At 36.6% G+C, this 18624-nt stretch overlaps 4 protein-coding genes and 1 long non-coding RNA gene across 10 annotated transcripts; 2 read left to right on the forward strand and 3 right to left on the reverse strand.

Annotated features, from left to right (window-relative positions):
• Positions 1–519: 519 nt before the first annotated feature.
• Positions 520–4639, reverse strand: LOC100748133 (protein scarlet). 2 transcript variants are annotated; one of them, XM_012385859.3, is made up of 14 exons: positions 4050–4639; positions 3917–3965; positions 3439–3488; positions 3226–3365; positions 2976–3149; positions 2547–2785; positions 2302–2491; positions 2181–2218; positions 1978–2086; positions 1621–1848; positions 1402–1537; positions 1203–1308; positions 940–1040; positions 520–801 (listed from the first exon to the last, which is right to left on the reverse strand). In XM_012385859.3, the coding sequence occupies exons 1-14, from the start codon at positions 4210–4212 to the stop codon at positions 626–628; spliced, it is 1899 nt and encodes a 632-aa protein (XP_012241282.1). In that variant the 5' UTR covers positions 4213–4639; the 3' UTR covers positions 520–625. The 2 variants fall into 2 exon arrangements, with proteins under 2 accessions (XP_012241282.1, XP_024223566.1); XM_024367798.2 differs by lacking the exon at positions 520–801 and having other exon boundaries at positions 1166–1308.
• On the forward strand, positions 4313–5459 carry LOC112212896. The gene is made up of 3 exons (XR_002946749.2): positions 4313–4431; positions 4620–5171; positions 5259–5459. It is a non-coding gene; the product is annotated as an uncharacterized LOC112212896 (long non-coding RNA).
• A 29-nt stretch (positions 5460–5488) lies between these two features.
• On the reverse strand, positions 5489–10065 carry LOC100740900 (protein white). 3 transcript variants are annotated; one of them, XM_024367797.2, is made up of 11 exons: positions 9344–10065; positions 8741–9011; positions 8250–8560; positions 7910–8108; positions 7679–7835; positions 7232–7562; positions 7003–7134; positions 6852–6897; positions 6443–6548; positions 6141–6312; positions 5489–6010 (listed from the first exon to the last, which is right to left on the reverse strand). In XM_024367797.2, exons 1-11 carry the CDS (start codon positions 9443–9445, stop codon positions 5900–5902), a joined length of 1938 nt encoding a protein of 645 aa, XP_024223565.1. In that variant the 5' UTR covers positions 9446–10065; the 3' UTR covers positions 5489–5899. The 3 variants fall into 3 exon arrangements, with proteins under 3 accessions (XP_024223565.1, XP_024223564.1, XP_003489743.1); XM_024367796.2 differs by having other exon boundaries at positions 6669–6897; positions 9344–10063; XM_003489695.4 differs by having other exon boundaries at positions 6669–6897; positions 7679–7817; positions 9344–10060.
• On the forward strand, positions 9964–17071 carry LOC105680797 (protein Spindly). 3 transcript variants are annotated; one of them, XM_012385860.3, is made up of 8 exons: positions 9964–10072; positions 14575–14755; positions 14820–15113; positions 15209–15512; positions 15618–15738; positions 15806–16112; positions 16240–16396; positions 16468–16986. In XM_012385860.3, exons 3-8 carry the CDS (start codon positions 14854–14856, stop codon positions 16984–16986), a joined length of 1668 nt encoding a protein of 555 aa, XP_012241283.1. In that variant the 5' UTR covers positions 9964–10072; positions 14575–14755; positions 14820–14853. The 3 variants fall into 3 exon arrangements, with proteins under 3 accessions (XP_012241283.1, XP_033176740.1, XP_012241284.1); XM_033320849.1 differs by lacking the exon at positions 9964–10072 and having other exon boundaries at positions 14459–14755; positions 14867–15113; positions 16468–17071; XM_012385861.3 differs by lacking the exon at positions 9964–10072 and having other exon boundaries at positions 14460–15113; positions 16468–17071.
• LOC100748255 (phosphatidylinositol 4,5-bisphosphate 3-kinase catalytic subunit delta isoform) lies at positions 10401–18612 on the reverse strand. Its single transcript, XM_003489672.4, has 10 exons — positions 17649–18612; positions 17085–17543; positions 14031–14462; positions 13499–13929; positions 13066–13359; positions 12676–12954; positions 12280–12549; positions 11862–12176; positions 11317–11779; positions 10401–11229 (listed from the first exon to the last, which is right to left on the reverse strand). The coding sequence occupies exons 1-10, from the start codon at positions 17790–17792 to the stop codon at positions 11098–11100; spliced, it is 3219 nt and encodes a 1072-aa protein (XP_003489720.1). The 5' UTR covers positions 17793–18612; the 3' UTR covers positions 10401–11097.
• Between the last annotated feature and the right edge of the window lie 12 nt (positions 18613–18624).

Consider the following 18624-nt stretch of genomic DNA (forward strand, 5'->3'; position numbering starts at 1 on the left):
TATTAATATTGGCTATAACCAATGATCATCGCGGATCTTACCTTCACTGTCCTAACGAAAAGTGTGAACAACGAATCCACGTCCTTAGTTCAAAAGACACAGCCACTTCGAGTTTTCCTCCGTAATCACATAAGAACGAACTTCGCTTATTCTTCATCGTTAGAATAGTCAACATATCATTACCAGGTTTCTATCCTTAAAACAATCACTTACTTAACTTATACATACGCCTCAGTGTAACTATCTTCTGTACAAAGTTGTTGGAAATATAAATTTTATAACCCTGTGAATCGCAGCGTTGTACCACCTCAACCACCCCTATTATCTCAACGGAAATCAGGGGATCGATTTATTCGCGGCGTCGATTATTATAATCGTAACGGAAATTTACGACTCCCGTTGACGTGTTTCTTAGTTACTATTTATTGTAATTAACGCATCTCCATATAGCTACGACTCCCGTTGACTCCGCGTTTCCCCGCGATTGGTCGAAAATACAATCGGTGTTTTTCCACTTTGAATTTTAAAACCATATTTTATTGTTACTATTATTTAATACACGAATATATTTTAAACGAATACAAACAAGTCAGCATGGCAGTCGATATCGTGATATAGTACTTTCTCATTTACATCTACAACGATTCCATAGACAAACGCAGGCAAGGATGTGAAAAACGAGATAAATAACGATCATTGACAGCATGTCCATCCAAAAATTAGTTTCATCAAAGTCGTAACGATGTAGCACATCAATTCCTTCGGTGATGCAAGGTAATTCAGGATCAGTTGTTTCACAAGCTGCAGATTTAGAAAAGTAACGGTCCAATGTTACCATTTGACATACATTTTACAGTATAATACTAATCATAACCATATGTATTGAAGAGCTATTACGCATATATTATCCTCTATACAAATCAGCAAAGTGAAACTTACATATGTTATGCACACCGTTCCATTGTAGAATGGAAAGTGCTTCGCTGGAGTGTAGCAGCCAAGAAATGTATTTAATCCATTGGATGTATAACGGTAACGATCTGAAATAAGTTAGTGAGTTAACTGACATATTTCCAATTAATTCATTTTTGCACGCAAGCACATGCACGTCACTTGCATGCACACAGAAAGGTGTTCTTCCTTTTTCCTCGCTATCTTTTCTTACCACCTAGAGCTAGAATATAAGCCGTAATTAAAAGTACCCTAGTTTGAGAAAGGGACCCATAGTAATCATAAGAATATAGTCGAACGGTATTAAATAAGCCATCGCTAATGGTACGCTCTCAAATGCCGTTGAAAAGAAACACCCTGAAACAAGTTTCCGTCAATACCGCTTAATTCTCCCCTTAGATTCTCTTTTAGTCCAACTTTTAGTTTTATCGTATAGATAAATTGCTTTACCGCACGCAGTCGATACGTTTATAGTAAGTAGGAGCACAAGTAACGTGAACCCAAAAGTTTCGACGTTATCTCGCAATCCAGCTAACCAATATATGATCGTCGCAAATAATAGCGGCTCTATTATTAAACCAGGTATCTGGAATTCATGCATTTAGTTTTTAAATAATTTCTCTTTAGTATAAGACTGTGCGAGGAAATTGCTAATGATTCTTTACTTGCCAAAGAAAGTATACGCGCAGCATAGTACAGATAAACCGGGTACATCCCAGCTCGGTACTCCCTTCGAAGAAGCGGTAGCTCCTGCGGTATCAGGGATAATGTAGCGTACATTGGAAAAAATGCGTTCTCAGACACCAAGATGAAAATGACACCTTGCGTAGCTTGAATTCCAAGCTGATCAAAATTTACAGCACCCACGAAGCACAGACCAGCGATTGTCGCCACACTCTGTTCAATTTGTCATCATAGCTTTAATTATTAACTCATTATGACTGTATACGCTATGCTATACGGTACTAAATTCTCCTTTATCTTTTCAAATATTTCGCTATTGTTTGCACATGTAAAATCACTTACCACTTTCTGAAGTATTCGAATAATTTGTACCGATGGATCTCTCAGAACTTGTAAAAAGTGTCGATAAATCAACCAGTAAAGCCGTGAACAATATCGCGCTTCTTTTCTTCTATATTAAATAGTCATAATATACAGACATACGTGTATAAACAAGGACGTTAAACAGCGATCAGTAGATACTTGAAATTTTCTCGAATACTCACGTAATAAATTTGTCGTCAGAAAGTAATTCGGATCTAGACTGAAGCGATAATACAAAGAGATTGTTACTTCGTGTCTTATTATTACACGGACTAAAAGGCAAGGAAAAAGATGATCGCTTACATTCACAGAATGCATCGATTGCATCTGCGTTTCTAATATACGATCGATTTCGTTGTATGCTTTACTAGTTGAGAAAACATCGCATATCTCGTGAGCTATTTCTTCACCATTCTCGTTCTTCGAGCCCGTAGCCACAATCGCTATTAGGAAGTCTGCTGGATTGTATTTCCGCGGACATTCGTATCCCTGACTGAAAAATGAATCAGTTTAATGGAAAAATATCGTTTTACATTACAGAAACGTACCTTGCAAAAAATTCCACTGCCTGGTCGATTCCACCTGCAAACGCAACTCGACCCTCGGCGATTAATATTATTCGATCGAACCAACTGAATATAGTGGAACTAGGTTGATGGATGGTGCACAACACTGTTCGTCCTTTCGCTGCGAACGATTTCAGTTGAGATATCAAACAGTTTGCCGAATGCGAATCTTGCCCGGTCGTTGGTTCGTCCAGGAACAATATTTTCGGATCTGTTAACAACTAAATAGTATCTGTTAGTACGTTGCGTCGTCGGAAATGACGATAATCGACCACGATACAAAGGAAAGGAAAAAAAGCAGCTGAAAGTGTGCAAAACGAGTGAACGTTCGAAGAACAAATAATAATCAAGGAAGTATAAAAGCGAGGCAAGAAGATAAAATATTATACAAAGGGGATGATTGTATCATACTTCCGTGGCAAAGGACAACCTCTTTTTTTCACCGCCAGATAATACTTTGTCGTCGGTGTCGCTACTACCAATTCGTACATCGCGCCTGCTGGTTAAACCAACGTCTCTCAATAGACTGTCAATTTTTCTTCGAATGTCTAATACTTGTACACGTCCGTCGAGTTTCATTCGAGCCTGCATGAAAAATTGAAAAATAATAGAGAATCGCGAGCAAATTTGGCAAAAAGTGTGTACTGGATCGTATACCTACCATAAACCAAAGATGTTCGATCACTGTCATCGTTGCGACAAATATATCCTCTTGATGCATGTAACCACTGTTATGCATCATGTAAGAAGAATCAGCTGGCGTTCCATTTGCTCGTATATCACCGTGGATTAAAAGTTCAGCTGTGAAGAATCAGAAACTAAGGTAAAATATTGTATCGATGTCGAGGAAAAAGAGGAAAGAGGAAGGACTTACGTCCGGTGCGAAAAGCCAGCGCTGCCATCAATGAACTTTTGCCAGCACCACTGAATTCAAACAAAAGTTTGAAACAAGTACGAGAAGTATTTAAGATGTTGAAGCTTAATTATCGCAAATTATGAGCACAACAAAAAATGTTAACATACGACAAGAAATTTTGATTTATTTAACTTTTTATTAAAATCGTCAAAAAAAAAAAAAACACTTTGAACCATTCTATTGACTCAAAGTGGTACCCGAAGTGTAACACGATAACTAAAGAATATACATTTCCGATGAGAGTCATTCCAAATCGTCAGAAATAATACAGGGTTTTTCAAAGACGATTCAGAGACAATTTCGGAGACGATAAGCTGATAACTCGCTGGAAAAGAAAGAAAGGAAAATAAAAGGAAGAAAGAATAGAAATTTACGCGGCATACGTATAATTTATATTTCGATAATATTTGTTGTAAATTTTTTAATAGAACACTACCTTGCACCAATTATCGCTGTTAGATCGCCAGGTTTGGCCGCACCCTTCACTGAAATCGGGAAATATCGTCGATTATAGCTGTTTGATCTTTATCTTACGACAAATACGTTCGATAAGAGCCACGATTACACACCATTATTGATTAATTGTTTGCACATGTTTTTTCGTCCGCGATCCATTGCGTATACAGAAAGGTCTCTCCAGGTTAGCGTCACACCTCGCAAACAAACCGTATCCTCTTCCGTAAGGTGAGCTTGAGTTTTGGAAAACCACTGATTTTCTTTTAAAACATACATCGTGATCGATGAGAAACCTTGATCTTAATTATCTTCTACCGATTACACTGTTTTATTAAAAACACCAACGACCCACCAACCGGACAGCCGATTGAACCGAGTTACTCCACAAATAAGATTGTTACTGAACCCACAGCTACGCGATAGCTCTTGCCTTCCCACTCGACCCGTATCTGTTCTGCTTTTCGCTATTCTCTCGGCTGAATAAAACCTTGGAACGTACATATACATATGCATAATCTGCATGGTTTTTCTATTATTCTTATTGTTTGATAATTATTTCATTAATATATGGAATGAAAATACCGAAGTTTCTCACTGTGAATCTTATGATACATATCTTAATCACTTGGTAAGAAGAGCAATCATTGAAAAAATGTCATTTCTAGTAGTTATGCTTTTTTCAGGTACAAATAAACGAAAAATATACCATGTAATTGCTGAGACAACTAGTAAATGGTTACCTACTACTAAATTGTAACTTGTACCAGTTGTAAGGAAATATAAAATAGAAGGTGACTAAGGAGGGTTGAAACCAGATTAGACGTATTACAGTAATCGAAGATGGAAACCTTATACGTGTTTCGTAGAAGCCGTAAGAATTCCTCGTCCACGGTACCCTTTCTGATAGTATTTCCTACATACGATCACTATGAGAAGAGTTTCGTTCGATCTTTGTAATAATCAAGTACATCTTTTCGTTACGTTCTATCGCAACGTTCGTCGGTAATTAGAAAAATCGAGACGTTTAGCGACATGTTGGAAGAAGTTAAAAGTCAAAGAAAAATTAACTCGCGATATCGTGCAGAAATTTGTTAGCACGAAGCTCCGATAGCTTGCAGTTCGATAGAACTGAAAGTATCGCGGAATATGCTTGTCTGTGAAATTTCAAGATTTAAAGCAAAATATACCTTTCAGTATAAGAATGTTCTAACGTGTATTATCGAACAGATATATCCGTATGTACTATGTTTCTTTGCTATTTCTTTCTTACGCATACACGGTCGGACGGTGTAAATAACAACCGGTTTGTTAACCGATATCAGAGTCTCAACCTGGAAGGATGGTCAACTATAGTGTACTTGTTTTTTACCGTCTACCGTTTGTCACCCGCAAAAGTTAACAGGAAACATCGACGGAATAATCTCACGGCTATATCGCTACTTTCTTTCGTCCTTCGTTTTTGATATTTTCTCCGTTTCTTTGCGGTAAATGCGTACGGCTGGAACGGAAGATTATAGACACTAATACGTAATCGAAAAGAAGGCAATGCGTATTTTTTCCAAAACATTTTATTCGCTGTAAAACAGTAGTACAGAGTAGCGCTAGTTTAGTGTATCTTTTAGAAATAAATGAAAAAATGCAAGATTTTTACACACAGGCAATATACATGCATATACATATAATATAAATATACGTATAATATACAATACAAATATACACGTAATTTGCGTTTGATATTATCCGATTAAATTACATAAAATAACTTGGATTATTTTAATATGACGATATAGATAACTAATAAATGTTAAAATTAATCATTCGTCGTATATAAACGTACAGAATATATAACATTACGAAGAAGCGTTATCCGGCGAAAACGGCACTGTTTGTGCGAGGTTCTTGATATCATAGCAACGATTGGCAACGATCATAAAACGTAACTTTTAATTGCGTACTCTTTTTCCTATCTTTGTTTGGAATTGGTCCAAGTCTTTGACAGTAAAGCCAGAAATGCCAAAAAACGAAATGCAACGATTAAGGCGAACAGGCAGGCGATGTCAGTCCAGAAATGCTCCTAAAATCGAAAACAATGAGCAACGAATATCCGTACAGCAAGCATGAATATACGAACAAGTATAAAGAAAGATATAAATACGTAACGACAAGCATACGAAGTGAAATATAATATAACAAATGACAAGCACCTGCTTAAAATTGAACGTTTGCAAAACCATTTGACCAGATTTAGGGCAAGTCGCGTTGCTTCTTGTGCATTCTATAAACTCTACTTGCGACCATTGATTAATAAGAAGAGCTTCGTTACCGTAACGAAACCAAGATAAATAAGAGAACCATTTAAAGTAGGATGGAACGGACCTGTGTGAATAAGACGTAAAATCGACATGTGTATAATACATATATGTATGTGTATGTGTGTATGCAACATTAAATAATATTTATTAGATCGTGTAATACTTGTTAGATTTAATGGAACGTTCGTCCTTACGCTGTATTTAAGAAAAATCCACCAAACAGCAGAAACGGTATTATCACAGGTGGTCCGATAGATAGCGCCATGGATAAGTTGCTGCTGACACAGGATATTAAATAGCCTAGAAAAAATAATGGAGAAGAAAACTTTCCCATAGTTAATTACATACAGAACTACCACTGTATATTTTTAAATGCACGTACAACTGTACCATATGCGACATCAAAAGGAAACAACGTACCGAAAGACGTGGAAACATTTGCGACAAGCGCAACAATACCAGCGGTAATGAAAAAGTGATCGATCCCTGGGTACAATCCAATCATGGGATAAGCGATGATAGTGAAGAGAAGCGGTACCGCGATGAAGATAGGTGCTTCTGCGAGTGTCTTACATAGAAAATACACATCGGTACGATACATACCGTTTCGGTGTTCTCGTAAAAATATCGGCAACTCTGCGCAGAAAACCTAAACATAAGGTAAGTGATACGCGTAAACGTATACGAATACGTATTAACAATCCGTCTAATTTCTTATTCTCTTCTTTATGTACTAACATAAAATAAATCTTACATTGATTACGGCAAAAACATTCTGAAAAGTCATGTTAGTCAGAAATATAAACAAAGCACCATTGATGTTCATTACTCCGTCTTGATCTAACCGTTGATCGAAATAAACGATTCCGACCAATAGAGACACCATCTGGAAGAAACGATAAATATACATAGCACGTTTTAAAACGAACCCAATTTTGCCTACGATCGATTGCAACGTGGTATTCGTTACAGTAAGCACTTACGACGGTCTGCAACAGGCGGACTTTGATAAGGATCGGTTCCTTAATAACCGATAGCCAAGAACGCCATAAAACTGCATGAAATTGTTCGCACCAGCTTGCTTTATACGGCGATCGATTTTTCGAGTACTTTGCATCTTGCAGAGAGTCCTCGAATTCGCCGCTTACTGCCTCCGCTTCCAATGCAATCTTAATACCATGATCGCTCTTTTGAAATGTGTCGCACACGGTATTTATCGCGTGACGACAGGATGTCTCCTGCCCTGGCACGACCGCCAACATTTGAACAAAATAATCAGCCGGGTTGTAATTACTAGGGCAAGCAGCGCCGAGTCTAGAAACATCGTTTCGCTACTTACACAACTTAGAACTTAGAAGAACTTTAAAAAGATAAAAGCACTGATTCGATATACGTAAGTATAGATGTATGCACGTCTGTCGATTACTTACGTCTCGAAAAAGGTGCAAGCTTGCGATGTTGTGCCCATAAAAGCTACTCTCCCTTCGGCCATCAACAAAATTCTGTCGAAGAGAGCGAACAGTTCCGACGACGGTTGGTGCAATGTAACGACGATCGTCTTACCGCGCGCTACGACATCACCGCTATCTCCCATTAACCGTTCTTATACACATACTCGTATATCCAATCTACAATCGAATCTATCTGTACGATCGACTTACCAGTTAAAGTTTTCAATACGGAAACCACTTGATGCGCCATAAAAGAATCAAGACCTGACGTAGGTTCGTCGCAAAACATCAATGGCGGATCGGTAAGAACTTCCGATGCGAACGATAGCCTTTTCATTTCACCTCCAGAAAGACCTTTGATCCTACCTGGTTGTCCGATCACCGTATTTTTGCATTTGCTCAGAGCAAGCTGGAAACCACGAAGAACAGCTAACTCATCACGCGTTGCAACTGTCATAAATATACACAGGTACACGGGTTTACATACACATACATACAGTTATGCACGTATGTTTATCTAGATAATATTGTATACCCTCATTCGACGTACCTCGTTGATTACTTGCTGTACTCGATCGAATCTCTGTTCCATAGGTATCCTTCGATCCATGCGAACCATAGCTTGAAACAGAAGATGCTCCTTAACGGTCAAAGTGCCAACGAATAGATCATCCTGTTGCACATATGCTGTTCTCGATGTCAGTATCGTAGAAGATACTCTTCGTCCGTTAGCAGCCATTACACCGGATGCAGTTACCCCAGAACCCGAACGAAACGTCAGCGCATTCAGTAACGTTGTTTTACCAGCACCCGATGATCCCATAATTACTAATAATTCGCCTGGATATGCTACTCCACACACTGTAATTTAATTTTAATCGATCCAATTTTTTCCTCTCTAGAACAATCCTACCTACGTAATGGATTTCCATAGCTTCGCACAAGTTCTAATATTTCCCACTTTTTCCTCTCAACTTTCGATATCTTGATCAGGTATTTTAATAAGTATATTAGTCAATGCGTATATAATTACAATCGTACCGTCCTTCAACAAGTGTCTTCTTTCGACTGGTTTCTTCCTCCTTAAAAGACTGTCCCATGGCTTCTCGTCTCTTTTGGCAGCATACACGTTCAAATCACTCCATGTGTATGTAATTGATTCGTTTTCGACACTGCCGGTAGAACGAGGTATCAACGTCGCTATCAATGGCGTTACCACTGTACTCGAAGAATGTAAGATGGGCTTTAGTTTGAACGACGATGTATCGGAAGCTGTCTTACACGATGCTGCTGTTTTTCCATTTCCTTCTCCCTACGATCAAACGGGAAAGTGATGCAATTTATAGAAAAGATCTTTAGTAGCAAAATATTATACTTTATTTTATCATCCCTATCCCTAACCCTGTATCTTCGATGCTTTTCTATACATTTATTCTGAATCTAAAATTCTTAAAATGAAACGAAAAGAGATAATCCCGAGAAAGCTGTCAAGTACGAAGGAAGCCACGTACATGATCGTAATCTTCGTTCACGTATCTATTCATCGGTCAAGCTATTGTCTCACTGATTTTCAATATTTCTTCTATAAAAAAAGAATAACGCAAAAACTTTGCTAGATTAATATTTTGGTTGAATATTGCTTACCATTGAGATCGCATTGTACGAGACCGTTTGTGATTTACTTCCGCTAAAACTAGCAGAGTCTCTCGATGAAATTAGCGGTTCAGTTTCTTCTGTAGCAGTCATGTTTTCTTCTCTATTCTGATTCAATTTCTAATCAATTTCATCTATTCTTCGAATCGTCCTGAGTACCACACGTACCACTGAACATAAATATTATCCCTTTTACGCATTAATGTCTACTATTGTAACCGAACCGGTTTCTACCGGCACCGATCAGTGCACGCAAACTACAATTCTTTGTTTACCACGCGATTGGGTCCCAAGACAGAATAAATCGATGTAATCTTTCCTACCGAGGTGCCGCTCGACATGCAGTTTGACCCTTTGAAACTTTCAAAAGAAGAAAGCACAAATATTCGAACGGACACGCTCGTCACTTATAGTTTCTTTTATTACTTGTATTATGCTTCAACTTAATCAGCGTGGCACCGTCGCGCATCGCGAAAACACACTTGATTCGATGCGTTCAACTCAAATGCATGACGGGAGTAGAGTTTAGGCGCGAGGTAGCCGCAAACGAAGTATATACATAACATTCTCGGGTTGCCAGTCTCCCACCTCCTGTCTGCATTCGTTGTTCCGTCACCGTCGTTGTGTCAACTTATGTAACGTGACTCCAGTGATCCACGAGCTTACCAGCAACGCGACCAATAACGTAGTAAAAGAATCCACACGACGGCCTTGCACGACGTAATTGCATTCGATATAACTATTTTCTCTCATCGGTTTTCATTATACGTGTATGTTCGTTTAAGCTAGTTCTCTTATGATACGCCCTTTCTTTTCCTTTTACTTCTCATCTATGTATATTTATTTGTAAAATTCTGAAATTACACCGTCCAAGCATAAACATTGTTTCAAAAGATCAAACCCTACACGTCAGCGTGCGTATTTGTACTTCTTTCCCAACTTTTCTGTTTATATTCGGTAACAGTGAAATAATTTAATACTGCAAAACAAACATTTCATAAATCTTTTTATAAAGGTTGTTCGAATAACGAAGAAGGAAAACAGAAGATGAAGAATAACTTCGTTTATTACAATCGATACAATAGTATTCCAGGATTCAGAAATTTCGTGGATTATTCAAAGTTTATTCCAAGCCTTTGACCATTCTTTGTTACAATCGGAAGATTATAAGACTGCTGGTAGAATAGCACAGCCGTGATACTGCAACAATCTTGTCAGGCGAGCGAATTGTCTTGAAACATTCCTTTCAAAGTAACGCCTGCTTATCTTCTGTTTATGAGAATCCTGCGATCGCAATGTCAACCAATGATATGTACTATACACGTATTTCGCTTCTATTTTCCGTCCACTTATCATAAGTGGCAAAAAGGGGGGTGTAGCATATAAATGTACAATAAAGAATCGAACGCCTGTGCGTGCGTAGTATGTGATAATGTGTATGAAATATAGAGAAAGAAATAACGAGGGAAAGAAAAGGAGTCAGAGAGGAGGCGTGGGGATAAGGATGCGCACGCGTTACGGTTATACGGCAACGAGAAAAATAGTTGCTGGTGATCAACAAAATCTGTCTAATCATTCCATCGTCTGCGTCTCTTCTTTACAGCAAACATGTATATTCTTTCCGTAAAGAATCATTCATCATCCAAATCAAGTTTTGCACATTTGAATGATACGATGGCACTTGTTCGTCGATAAGCATGTGCCAATCGAATTCATTCGTTTCAGTTTGTCTTATTTTGTTCCGCTCATGTCGTTTTATTGTTTTTCGACATATTATGAGAAGCCCAGTTTAACGAAGTTTTCCACGAATTACAAAGAGCTTCGTCAAATTTACTCCTAAAATGTTTTTGTGCCTCGCTTTCAGACATCTCGAGTACCTATTTATGAACAATCGCATCAAACCTCTAGCTAACATATGTACTCTTTCTAAATTCAGAAGGAAAGAAAAAAAACTGATAACGTACCAGAGTATCTCTTAAATAATTAAGATCTTTTTCCGATGATAATTCAGGTAATCCCGTTGATATCATCATAGCAAACAATGATAATATTAGACCTCCATGTTGTCGTAGAACGAGAAAAGCTTGTTCGCAGTGACTCTGAAATCGTTGAAATTCAACTGCTTGACCCTTCTTTGTCTGACCCTTATTTATTACATGTACGAAATCATTGGTCAACACGAAGGGCACGCGTTCACGCCTGAATCCAAATTTCTCTTTAAAGTGTCCAAGTATGTGACCAAAATCAACGTGAAACAATTGACCGGTTTTCTTCACCATTATATTATCCGAATGTCTATCCGCAATTCCGAGAACATACGTAGCCACGCAATAACCCGCGCAGCTTAAAGTAAATTCTTCGATAGCTCTATTCAACGCTGTCTCGGTGTGATTATGATCTTTCAACCAAGCAAGTAAAGATCCTCGCCTATAGTGATACAAAAATAATTTGAAGAATATAATACAGATTGTGTGTCGTAAAGATACATAATATCTCTATTTGAATATACCTAAAAGCAGCAGTTGCCGAAAAAGTGCCTTTTTCCTTTTGAATATTCGCAATCGTTTCTGCATTTAGAACCACCTCGATCATGCCAACTCTATTTTCCGTTGATATGCAACCGTAAGGATTCATACGTAAATCCAGACCTTCTTTTTTCCACAGCTTATCCATGATTCGCAACATCTGCAGCGTAAGCATATCTTGCCTCAAATCATCTCCATGTTTCAATATCAAGTAAATATCATCACCGAACGGATCAGCATTTTCAAAAACTAACCAAAGTGGCCGCATCTTGCTGTCCATTACTCTACATTTCTCGATTCTGTAAACGATTGATATTTTTGTAAAAAGCCCAATGTAAATAATAAAGTTGCTTAAGATAATGAATTCAAGTTTCTGCATATCATCTTAATGCAGAAGCTTACTTAATGCGTTTCCATCGAAAACTTGGATCCAATGGATTTAAAACGTTTGACAACGCATCTTGACAATGAGGTTCTTGAATAAATTCTTGAAATCCTTGTAACGTGGCTTTCCGATCTTTTCGCTGTTTTATTTGTTCAGAAGCACATTTCAATTTGCCCAAACATTCCATTTGTTTAAACAGCGATCGCATATGCTGTTGGCTTCCTCTACAATACGCTTCTAATATTAAACCAAAACGAACTGATACAGCACCCACTTGCATCTCCGATCTAGCAAAAAGTGTTCATAAAAGAGAAATAAGTGATTATATAAAATATAAGTGAACTCGAAGAAATACGATGAGTACGAAATAAAAGAAACGAATCGAATACAAGTGGAAAATATACAATACCAACCTAAGATGCCAGAATAAGAAATGACCAATGCTTCGATTGTTAAGAGCACGTCTCAGTAGAAACTCCGTCAGTTCACAAGATAAATAATTTTCGTGTTTTAACGCTTGTACCAGCTGCAATAGATAAAGGCTCAAATCTTCGTCGCTGACATCCATTAAACAACGCACAGCAAAACTTCGAACATTTTGATCAGCGTAAGCATAATCCAATAATTCAAGTGCCTTTTCGACGGGTAATTTGGGCCACTGTTGCACCAGCGCCGTAGCTTCAGCTACTTCCCTGTATACGTCGAGAATCGGAAAGTAGATTTAAACGTTCTCTTTTTCTATGAAAATGGACGACGTTAAAATAACTCCTATCATTTGGTATTTCGAATATTTAGATTTTCACCTATGATCATTCCATTCCACGCAGTGCAACAACCTGGCCAACAGCGTGGGTATCTCAAGAAGACAGTGATGCCTTAATGTCCACATTATCTTTCGTTCTTGCTCGTGAAGCTCGTGTAGTGGATCTCTATCCGCTAATAATCGAAGTTGCTCGAGTTGCTGAAGCTTACCGACATCAGATTCTTGATCAGGTTCTTCTTGGATCGAACGTTCGGCAGATGATTCCCGTAACTTTCTCGCATATTCCACCATTTTCTCCGGAGTTGGATAAAGAACGGATTTGTCTTTCCCATAACTAATAGAAATACGCAAACAGACAAACAACTCTAATGTATATAGGATGACGGAAGCGGAGTATAGAAACGGAGATTTTTCAGGAAATAAAAAGAAGAAAGAAGAAATAAGAGAAAGAAAGAATAAAAAGACTTACTTACTTTGGAAATGTTAACATTAAAGCAGCCGCTCTATCTATATGGGGATTTGAAACTACCGTTCCGAGAGGGTGCAGAAGATCGTCGTTTTGCATGTCCTCGGCATACGTCCACGTATAGAGTGTCATTGCTCCCGTTTTTAATTGAGATTTAAAATCATATATGGTTGTATTCGCCCAGCATAATGGATTTATAAAAAATTCCTGTTTGGTATCTTTAACTAGTCTACGACTTTTCAGTCCTTTCGCAGTCTTACTAATTTCATATAGAACAAAACACAGCCTAGCCATTCGTGGTATATCCCGCACTTTTATATCAAACCTCAACGGTTCTTCCCATTCGCAACTTCCGTCGGAACTGACAATAGTTTCTTTAGTCTTCTGGCTTTCACACAGAGATTTTCCACCATGAAAAAGGCCAGCTTGAAGGCCAATCTATAGAAACGAAAATTAAACAAGAAACATAAATCAGCTGCTGTAAAAGATGATATCTTGAAACGAGTCACGTTTACCGATTACCGAAGCGTGATTTATACCTCAACGGTACGATGGGCTGCATCGCAGTTTAATCGTGATATACCATTCACAGTAAAAACAAACGGTTCCTCTATTTTCCAAGCAGATATATGTTTACCCTTCTTACGTAAAGTTAACGTAGAAAAGGAAGGCCTTGTACGTTGTAAGGTATCTACTTCCACGTTCTCTGCAGTACTTTCTTGATCAACAGAGACGCTATCTCTATTTAGAGTAACCAATGTAGGAGTAATATCTTTCGCTAAACAATCTTGAATATAACTAAACTGTATTAAAGGATAATCTCCAATTAAATACTCTTCCTGTCCGCAAACCTTTAGAGTAAAATCGTTTGGATGTCCTTTTGACATTAAAGTGTTTGCTCGTTTATTTAAAATAGATACCAATAACTGATATGGCGTCGTAGTGTGTGGTATTTGAAATGTAAAGGCCGTCTGAAATCAAATTGCAGTTGCACGCAAATATTGTACATATGTCTTTTAGGAAGATAAAATAGCTTTTGTCTTTTAACGTTTAGTTTCAAATGTTCCGCCTTTTAATGTATAGGCGGAACGGAACCGGAAATAACTGAAATAAGGATCGAAGAAGTAAAAAGAGGGGGACAGACGAAGAGAGAGGGAGAAAAGAAATTGAAATTGAAATAGAGAAGAAAAGCATATCAACAACAGAGGTCTGTGCTTTTTACATACCAACTGTAATTGAAAAGAAACAACAATGGATTGGTCAGGTAAGATAAACAACGTGTGCGTGTGCCGAATGTTGATTTTTCAATAATGTTCGTTGTGTTTAACTTTGAATGTACAAAAGGTAACTTAACCTTTAACTATGTTTACACAAGATTCAATAAATGAAGGGTGCAATGAAGAATATATGGAAGATTCTGAAATACTTAATCAGAGTCGTTCCTATAATGTATTAAAAGCTGAATACGAAAAATGCAGACAAGAAAATCATGATCTAAAACGAAAACTTCGCATAAACGAAGCAATGCTACGGGAGGTTCATGAGGCAAATGAAATACTTGAACATTCTCATGATCAACAAATTTCCGAGAAAAAACAATATATTTTAAAAGTCGACGAAAAGTAAATATACGAAATTTCTATGTAGCAAACAATCGTTTGTTAATCTCTTTTTGCTAGATTCTTCTTCTATTCTTTCTATTTGTTTTTTGTTTTAGACATCGCACTCTCACGAAAGAGTATGAAAACACAATTTTGAATCTAGAAACGAAATTAGAGCAACAAGCGGAAGAAATTCAAAAATTACGACAACGTGCTGATCAATGTATAAAGACTGAATGCGAAGCTGTTATCGTAGATCAATTCGCAAATCTTTCTTTCGAAACAGACAATATCTCCCTAAAAAAACGCGTCGATGAACTTTTATCGATACTACAAGAAGAAAGAAAGAAATATGAATATGCGGAAGAATCGATCGCGGAATTAAAATCTCGATGCGACCATTATGAACATTATACACGAGTGAGGAGCGAATTATTCATGTATTTGATATTGAAAATTAAATTATTTATACCCGTGATCGTGAATCTCATAAAATAAAATGCAAAATCCTTTTTCTATCGATAGAGTATCAAAGAACAACTAGCGGAGAAAGATCAAACTTTGGAAGAAATTCGCGCAGAGCTTTCTTTGAAACGTGCAGAACTGGAATCACTTCAAATGGATCCTACATGTAAATCACGCAAAGGTAAGCACCGATGCAAATTATGCAGTTTCATTACTGACACAGACTATCTAACTCTCTTTTTTCTCAGGCAATTCAATATTTGCTGAAGTGGAAGATCGTCGGCAGAATGTAATGAATAAAATGAATGTATTACGTGAAAAGTACATGGAACTCAAATGCATATGTAAATCACAAATTATGGAGATCAAAAAACTGAGAACAGAACGTGTTGCAACACTTAGGAAGTTGGATAATGACGCAGATACATTTACAGATAATGAGGAATTAATTAAGAAATACAAAAGTAGAATATCAGATCTTGAAAATAAACTGAAGATTGAAATCAAGAAAAATAGTAATTCGAAACAATTGAATTGTAGCGATGCATCTTTTAGGTACAAAATGTTAATCAAATTATATTATGAAATTATGAAATTCTGCAATAACCAATATGTTTTTGTTCATTGCTGTCTTTCTGTGCTTTCCTGTTTCTATTTTTCTATTCTATTTTCGAAATTATAGGTACTTTCAATCTCTGGTAGATACTCAGAAAAAAGAAATGGAAGAACTTCGTATAAAAGTTGAAGATCTTTGTACAAAACTTCTAATGCAAGAAGAAACAAAAATGAACATCACCAAACAACTACATTATTGGCGTTACAAAGCTTCCTCTTTGGAGGTAATTGTTTTTATTTTTTGTGCCTATAGAAATGAGAATGATCTTGCGTAACCATTTTTATATTTTTAAAGGTTCAAATGTATGCTGCGCAAGCAGAATTGAGATTAGATCTTATGAATGATGCAGAACATGAAGTTTCAAATGTACTTAAAGATCTCACACATAAGGCAGAACATGAAGATTCAAATGTACTCAAAGATCTCACACATAAGTATAATACTGGTGCAACAATTGACGAAAAACAATCCACTTCTAACCAAAGAATAAAAAGTTCTGCTCATGCACTTCCATTAAATTATTCTCTTAAAATTGAGCATACTGGTTGTTTGGTTGAGAATCCAGAAGAATATAAAACCCACATACAATTAACAGACAAAGAAAATAGCAACAATACTAGCAGTGATATAAAAGTCAAGATTATTACACCAAAAAGATCATGCAAATTTGAGCATAACCAAAGTACTAATAACGATGAGAACAAACCTTTCCACTCTGTGGAGAATACAGCCATTAAGAAGAGTAAGGTCTCACCAAGCACAACAGAACATGAATATCCTGTTGTTTACATATCAACTAATTTCAATGATTAATAAAAATTTGTTATATAACATGCATACCCGATATAGAGAAATATTTTAATTTTTATATACAAGTGACAATAAATGTAATAAAGCAGCTGTTTTCTTACCTCTGTATTCTCAAATTTAGTGACAAGAACGATATTCCCATCTTTTAATCGACATTCGATATTTTTTGGTATTGTGGCAGTTGGTGCTAATCGGGTAGGAAACTGGTAACGTACTTTTTCCATCCAAGACTTCTTTTGTCTTGCCATTGCAACTTCATCTCCTAAAACTCTCATTTTCCATCTGAAGTCATTCACTTCTGAATTCTTTAAGGCTGTAAACTCGTGTAATCCTTTTCCAATGAGAAGACCAATTTGGGAATCTAAATTTCTATCGCTTTTAACACCTTCACGCTCTATAACTTTAAGCACAGAACAAAATGGTTTTATATCACATAAACGTCTTGTTTCATCTCGTAGTTCTTCTGCTTCTGCATTAGAGTTGATACATGAAAATACATAGGACGGAGCATCTTTTAATGTACCATGAAGAGGATATTTGCTGGCTTCATCCCAGAGGTCCTATGTAAAAATATATATTGACATTGATATTTTAAGTTACTCTTGTTTATAGCATATAAAAAGACAATATTAGTCTTGTTATGTTTTATTAAATTTTTGACCTACCTCTTTAATTTCGGCCAAAGTGATATTGCGATTAGTCTCTAAGGGTATAACGACCCCATTTGGCATTAAACAAGTTAGTTCAACAACTTCCGTGGGTGATATTGCCCAAAAGTTGTAAGTATACGCACTCGGTATATGTACCATCGTGTTAAATCTTCTCTTTAGGATGTAGAAAAATTTAATAAAATACAAAGAACCGTAGCTCAAATGCAATTAATTGAAGAAAAAAACACGAAATGTATCGTGCAAGTCGCATCGCGACCGAAAGTATCCTTTCTCTTTTAAGCAATATGACTTCATTGAAACGTTTGATAACAAGCTGTATAATACAGAAAACAATCATACGATCAACATATCTTTTCTATGGATCTTTTTCTTCATTTTTACAACCATACATACGACTGTAAATTTTATTCAACTATGAATTTCGTAAAGTTGTATACTGAGGCTAAATAGCAAACTTGCTTGGTTTTTTTACTAATTATTATCGATTGTATTTGTGAAGTTCAGTCCATCGATATCTATTGTGTGCTTTAATACAAAATGTAACTTTGTTCGACTTAGATCACAACTAAAGTCCATACAATCGCTTCTCTCTGTGTACGATACACTACTAGTCAGCCATTATTTTTATAAATGCATTCTACCCACCTACTTACACGTACATTTCAGTATATACGTGTATATCAAAGCAAAATTAGTCTCTTTTTCTATTGGGTCTCATTTCAATCGGATTCTATGATGCTGTTTCTTTAACTTCTTCATAATGCCCTTTAACTTATACTTCTTACTGTATATTTAATTTAATAATCTCATATCATAATACAATATTTCTAGTCCAAATATTGATCATTGTTTAATTTCACTATACAAAATAAAAACATAAATATACGATAATAATGTAAAAGTCCCTACTTGGCTCCGAATTAAAACAGTTCTAGATGTTGTTATTTGTTAATTCAATTTAACAAAAAGG

The sequence above is a fragment of the Bombus impatiens genome, unplaced genomic scaffold, assembly GCF_000188095.3.
Source record: "Bombus impatiens unplaced genomic scaffold, BIMP_2.2 scf_0361, whole genome shotgun sequence".
Classification (NCBI taxonomy): domain Eukaryota; kingdom Metazoa; phylum Arthropoda; class Insecta; order Hymenoptera; family Apidae; genus Bombus; species Bombus impatiens.